Here is a 7,299-nt window from a genome sequence, read left to right on the forward strand (position 1 = left end):
ATCTCAGTGTGAAGGTTCTGGGTTCGATCTCTGTCTAGTACCACACACACTAAAGCAAATTAGGATCTATATAAATAATGAGGCCAACTATACTTTTGGTGTTGGTTAAAATTTACTAAATAGCTCTTTATTTTTTAAAAGTATTCAAGACCCATTAGTAGATGTATTTTAAGTTTATATGACAATTATATTTGTTATAGGCATATGGAATATAGCATTGCCTTTAAATATAATCTTAAGATCTAGAATTATAGTTGATTGATAGTTACCTTCAGAGCTAAGAATTGATTTGTTTCGGAGATGCAATGCTTACAAGAATAATTTCAAATGGAAAAAATGAAATAAATTTTTGTGTATTTGAGCTACTGTTTTGAAACTCCTTTGTTTGAAGGTGATATATCTTAAGTCATGCCTTTTCCTGGTTACATAGTACATTGTTTATACCAGGTCTGTTTCATTTAAAATTTTGGTTGTTTTATTCACATTGTTCCTAGATGCTATTAAACTACAGCTGGTGGAAGCAGGCCTGGTGGAATGTCTACTAGAGATTGTTCAGGAGAAAGTAGATAGTGACAAAGAGGATGACATCGCCGAACTCAAAACTGCTTCAGATCTGATGGTTTTACTACTTCTTGGAGGTAGGTTGTAATTTGTGTCAAAGAATATGGTGGTCAAACTGTAAATGTTCTGAGTTTCTTCTTCAGATATTGTAGTGGGTGTTTTCTCATTTTCCTATCTCCTTGTTAATGTGATGACACTGAAAGTCTGAGCACATCATGGACTGGAGACAATGAGCCTGAGAAAGAGGAGCCTTTTTTATCTGTCAGTATTTGCAGAGCTGTTATGCAGATGAAAGAGCTGTGGTACCAGTTGGACCAAGGCTAGGGGGCCCCTTGAAACTTGTACTAGAAAACTCTAGACTCTGTTATCTAAAAACTTATAAAAAGAGTCATTACTTTTCCCATAATGAACCTAATAATTTGTGAGGCGTGTAGTCCCCATTGTATATTCATTTAGGAATATGGATTTGTTTCTCTTAATTCTTATTTAACTTATTTGTTTCATTTACTACAGATGAATCCATGCAGAAACTATTTGAAGGGGGGAAAGGCAGTGTGTTCCAAAGAGTCCTTTCTTGGATCCCATCAAATAACCACCAGCTACAGCTTGCTGGAGCATTGGCGATTGCAAATTTTGCCAGGAATGGTAAACATATTAGTTAGCTCTTCCTTTGTAAATCAAATGTTCTACATTTTCAATTTTTTTTATTTCCTGTCACATGTACTTAAAATAGTAACAGTTCAGAAATGTGTGTGCTACTTTCTTAATTTTTCAGAAGGCGGCAATACTTACAGTGACTTTCCTACCTTAAATTCTGATAGTTTAAAAATCATGACTAAGGTCAAGAGTGCTTTTTTTGAATGTTTTGTGCTGCGGATCTTAGTAAACATGAATGCCATTCTAATAGATGTCTAATATAGGTAATATGTTCTTTTGGCCTGGTGATTTTATTTTTACTTGGACAATCAGAGTACTCATTGTAGGGTTATTGGGCCCTGATTTATACTGTTATACCCACAAAACTCAAGTATGAATAATCCTCTGGTTCAGTACAGAGTATGTTATTTTGTTTTATAACATTTCAGAGACATAGACCTCTATTTATGAAATCTGTCACTCTTGCTATTCACTCTGAAAACTCATACTGTATCAGCAAATGTGAGTCATTTTTTTAGCTTAATTCTGTTGCAACATGAGTGGCTAATATGTAGCACAGGTTGAGTATCCTTGTACAAAATGCTCGGAAAGGACTGGGGAAGGGCTGGGGATTTAGCTCAGTGGTTCCACTGCCTACTTTGCAAGCTCAAGGTCACCGGTACCAAAAACAAAATGCTTGGAGAAGTATTTTTGGATTTGAGATATTTTTCAGATTCTGAAATATTTGCATATACATGAGATAGCTTGTGACAGAACCCAAATCCACACTGAAATTTATTTATATAATTTCCTGTACACTTTGTATTCCTGAAAGTAATTTTAGGCAATATTTCTACTTCACATGTGTTTTTAACATGATTAAACACATGAAATCAGTTGTGAAGTTTTCCACTTTTATTATGTCATTGCCCCCTCAATATTTGTACTTTAAAGCCCTTCAGAGTTTGGATTTTTAGATCAGGATTGCTCAATGTGTGTAATATAATGGTTGACTCATCCCACTTTACTACACTATATACTATATTCCAGACCAAAACACAACTATGTGCTATATACTGTACCATACTTTACCATACAGAAAAGCCATTGGCAGATACTTTATGTAGTTTCTAGTTCTCACAAATAATCAGACTCTAAAGGAGGAATTTTTCTGGTCATGTTTCTGATTTTAAAACTTTAAGAATCAGTAGTTACGTTTTGAGAATATTCATAATTGAACTTCTCAAGAAAATGAAAATCTATAAATCTGAGGGGAAAAATAATTGGAATTCATTTTATTTTGATGCAGCTCAATTTCCCCAATGTAGATCACTACTACAAAATGCTCCTAGACTTTTTTATAGAGGAATAAAATGATTTTTGTTTTATTCAGATGGAAATTGCATTCATATGGTAGACAGTGGAATTGTAGAAAAGCTCATGGATTTACTGGACAGACATGTGGAAGATGGAAATGTAACTGTACAGCATGCAGCCCTAAGTGCCCTCCGAAATCTGGCCATTCCAGGTATAATGTAAAAACAGGAGGGAACTCTGTAGAAAATTAAATCTGCCGTTGGGGACAGATAATTATTCTGTGATTTGTGAACCTTCCTGGGCCAAGAAAAGGAAAAAAGTAATCTTCAAATTGTTCACCCTTGTGAGATAGTGAAAGGGTAAATAAGGACCAAAATGTATAATAGATAATATGAAATAGGAAAAAACTGTTCAAGCAGAAAGGGAACCTGTGAAAGGGGGAGAGGGGAAAAGAGGAAAAAAAATCAGTAAAAGAAGGAAAGAATGGAAACAAAGCTTTAGTAAATAAGGCGGGGAGGGAAGGGAATGGGAGTAAAAGAAAAATCAAGCTATATCGTGTACAGGTCCAAATCTTTTTATGAATGTGATGGTTATGTATATTTAAATTGTACCCATAACGCTAATTTTTTAAATTGTGCACACTTTTTTTAATAAGTGGAGATCATAACGGTAATATTGTTTATTAATGTCTACAACATATTACTACAATCGGGTAAAGAACAATAAGGAAAAAGATTTATTAAAGTTGAGGAATATGCATTTTCTAAGTAAGCATTTTCAGAGTTTCTTAAATTATATGTGTAAAATTTTGAGATTAGGTTACAATGATTTTTGTATGTTTCACTCTTACAGACAAATAAGGTAATTACACAGATGAACACCCAGTCCTATCCTTAAAATTTACAGATAACAGGATTTTTTTCTATGTAGAAAAAGACAATAAGTGTGTGTTGAATTGAATGTTTATCATGAAGAATACTGACACCATTTTAACTATACTGTCTTTTTTTTGTAGTTGTAAATAAAGCAAAAATGTTATCAGCTGGGGTCACAGAGACAGTTTTGAAGTTTCTTAAATCTGAAATGCCTCCTGTTCAGTTCAAACTTCTGGGAACACTAAGAATGTTAATAGATGCACAAGGTAAAAGAAATGCTTTTCCAAGTTGCATTAATGTGTGATACTCTTACTATATCTTTGGGTGAAAAAGGACTTGGTTTTTAGCATTCAAAATTATAGAAATAAATGGCAAATAAATGTTAAAAGAGATTTGTTTTGGAACCGTGTTCATTACTCTTCTTGCTTCTTACACCTGGCTTTGAGTGGAAATTATAGTGTTATCTCTCTTTATTTGTACATACATGCTTGGTTTAACTTACATATAATCCTGTCTTTAACTTTGTCTTCAAAATCATACTTCAGTACAGAGCCACTCAACATTTCAAACAGGAAGAACATTTTTCTGTCTGCAGAAACAGAAATGAAAATCATGCTAGAAATGAATTATGTTTAATTAGGTATTTCCAGAGTCTAAACCCCTCTGTATTGATTGCTTTGTTACACTCTGCCAGAGTACTAACAGAATACCAGTATAAAATCATTTATTTTGTATTTTGTATGAAAGCTCTCAACTTAATAGAAAAAGCCAAATAATCCATCAGGTACAGAGTATGCAGTTTTTGCTTTAGTAAAATTACTGTGCTGTGTTTTTTCAACATAAATTTTTTTCACACTCTTAACATCTTTAATAATTTTTTTCATATGATTGGCTACTAGTGATTTCTTTTTATTTACCTTCTTTCCAACAGCAGAAGCTGCTGAACAACTGGGAAAGAATGTTAAATTAGTGGAACGGTTAGTAGAATGGTGTGAAGCCAAAGATCATGCTGGTGTGATGGGAGAGTCAAACAGACTGCTCTCTGCCCTCATACGGCACAGTAAATCAAAAGTAAGTTTCAGAGGAAACCACTGACTACAAAACATTACACTGGCCAATGTGTAGATCCTACATTATGAGCTTGCGTTTTTATGTTTTATATGAATATATTAATCAAAACTTTTGAAGAAAAGTGAAGATTGAGCTTTTTAAATTTTGTTTGGTTAATTTCGTCATGGTTAAGAGTAAGGCTTTGGTTGGGTGTGGTGGCTCCTACCTATAATCCCAGCACTCAGGGCCTGAAGCAGGAGGATCACAAGTTTGAGGCCCGAATGGGCTACTTACCAACTTGCAGGCCAGTCTGTACTACATAGCAAGACCTTGTCTCAAAACAAAAACAAAGCCCAGGGGGCTGGGGGAGTGTAAATCTATAGAATAAAATAGAGATGGGTTCACATTTTATGTCTGCCATTTAAATGATCAAGTGTCTTCACATCTGGGTATATTAATATATAAAAACTGAGGCAGTACTTACCTGCAAAGATTGTGAGGATTCAGTAAACTCATTGTACTATGTGTACCAGGACAGAAGAAATATTTACTGAATGGAGGGTGCTATTGCTGTTAATCCTGATGTTGTTTTATTTTATCATCACCACTGCTAATCAGCCTCAGTGTTAAGCATCTTCTGTGTGCCAGGTGCCAACTATGTTAGCTGTTAGTATTAAGAAATTAAATACCATTCGATCCCCGGTACCAAAAAGAAATGAAATACCAAGGCAGTCTATGACGCCGGGTGCATTCTCGTACCAGTGTCAGCCTCCATCACAGCTGTGTGGCATATGCTACATAATCAGCAAATGGACAGATGGGTGATGGTAAAGGGCTGAGTGGTGAGAACCCAGTCCAGAAACTCAGCAGTGTAACATTATATTATACAGGTATTTTTATGAACCTTTCGATTGTTACACTTGTATGGCTGCAATAGTGATTGTATGTGAGAAAGCCACTTTAGAATTCAAATTTACTATTATTTATTTATAAACAGATAAAATATGCCACAAGAAAAAAAGTAAAGGTATTCCCTTACTTATTTAGGTCTCTTTCATATAAATAATAGACTTTACCACCACAGCTGTCCCAGCCAGTTCACCTTGAGTATTCCCATCAGACACCATATCTTGAGATCTTCCACCGGGGAAAGACAGGTGTTAACCAGGGCCTTCTTAATTCCTGCCTCACCCAGACCAGCCTGAGAGCCTCTGCATCCTCGGTGAACCAACACAGGACCAAGTAGTGTGCTGGCAAGATGGCAGATTTCAAGGAAGAATGGCAGAGTGGCCTCCTTTGATAGCACTCTCATGCTGCTCCATCACAGCTCTTCTCTCGGGCCCATTAGTCCAACTTAACAGGATTTAGTTGCTTACAGTGTAAATACTAAATATACGTACTAAAATAGTAGGCAGGTAAAGAATTATCAATTGAGGATCCAAATGTAAAAAGAGCTAGTTAAGTATAAAAATCATACATTGTCAAGGTATAAGTGGAGGAAACAAGTGACCCTTTCCTGCCAGCTGCCCCGGCTGGTGTCACAGAAGGGATGGTCTTCTACAGATTAAGAGGGAATCCTTCAGGAAGAAAAGGGAAAGCAGGGAAGGCCCTTTCAGGTAATGGGACAAGTGTACCAAAGCACAAAGATGTAAGACAGCATAAATTTACAGGGAAACTGCAAATGTAGCAGTATCACTAGAGCATGCAGTGGGAATAGATGGAGGCAGTGGCCAGAGAGGGTGAGAATGGGAGCTTAAATTGAATAATATGCTAAGTGAGAGTGTATGGATTTGATTCTCAAGAGAATTGGGGCTTTTAAAGGATTTTAACCAGCAAAGTGCCATTATTTGGATTTCATTTAGAAAGATGACTCTAGAATTTAATGGAAATACGAAGAGTTTCAAAGTTACCCAAATAATTCGTATGAGATGATGAACATCTAAATGAAAAAGCCTTTGGGGTTGAGCAGTTTGACCATCTAACAGTTTTTTTCACACACAGATCTAACTGTTGCATTTCCTGATTCAACTGATCAGTAGCAGTGAGGATGGAAAAGAGGAGAACCTGAGAAAGGGTCCCAAAAGGCTGATAGGAGGAGGTGGTTTATGGACAGTTCCACGTTTGGGGCTTGGCACCGAGGTGGTTTGTGCCATTTATCAGAATAAGATGATGCAGGCTGGGATTTAACTCAGGGGTTCCGCCACCTGTCTCACAAGAGGAAGGTCCCGGGTATGGTCCCTGAACCAAACAAAAAAGAATCAGATGATGCAGGAAGATGTGCAGCTGGCACTCCCTCATTTGCTTACTCCCAGTCCCCACCACTGCTTTTCGAGGGGTTTACCTTCAAAATCTTTTAATCCTTGAATCTTTTCATCTCTTTGCTCCAGTCCATGAGTATTCCCACCAGTAGTTTAGAGTTTAGGCAAATCTTAACTGTTTTTTTACATTATAGAGAAACACGTTTTTTGCATCTGAGTTTGGAACTCTCAGATAAAATTCCTGTTACCTGTGGTAGTAAGGCCAACAGTCATGATTAATGCATTCTGAACAGTGTATCAACACAACCAAACCATTAGTGGGCATAAAAACATGTTTGCAGAAAAAGTTATCTCAGCTTTTTAAATAACAATATTTAGGAGCCAAAACTACTCAGATGTTCTAACATTAAGTTGAAATTTGAACATTTTAAGGCATTTTTGTGTACAGGGATCGAACTTCGGACCTTGCGCTTTGTGAGGCAGGTGATGAAACCACTGAGCTAAATCCCTGGCCCCAGTGAATTTCATGTATTACAGATTTTCCTTACCCTCATCTAACCTTGTACTCCCCACACCAAAAAAAAAAAAAAAAAAAAAAAAAA

At 36.2% G+C, this 7,299-nt stretch overlaps 1 protein-coding gene across 2 annotated transcripts in view; it reads left to right on the top strand.

Moving 5' to 3' along the window:
* Positions 1-7,299, top strand: part of Rap1gds1 (Rap1 GTPase-GDP dissociation stimulator 1) — a 114,633-nt gene that overhangs the window by 89,293 nt on the left and 18,041 nt on the right. For both annotated transcript variants that reach the window (XM_010641009.3, XM_010641007.3), the window contains exons 6-10: positions 495-638; positions 1,075-1,206; positions 2,591-2,725; positions 3,530-3,655; positions 4,321-4,460. In XM_010641009.3, coding sequence (XP_010639311.1) covers positions 495-638; positions 1,075-1,206; positions 2,591-2,725; positions 3,530-3,655; positions 4,321-4,460 — 677 coding nt within the window. The remainder of the gene's footprint in view (positions 1-494; positions 639-1,074; positions 1,207-2,590; positions 2,726-3,529; positions 3,656-4,320; positions 4,461-7,299) is intronic.

This window comes from Fukomys damarensis, unplaced genomic scaffold (genome assembly GCF_012274545.1).
Source record: "Fukomys damarensis isolate Sample0158 unplaced genomic scaffold, DMR_v1.0_HiC HiC_scaffold_32, whole genome shotgun sequence".
Classification (NCBI taxonomy): Eukaryota; Metazoa; Chordata; class Mammalia; order Rodentia; family Bathyergidae; genus Fukomys; species Fukomys damarensis.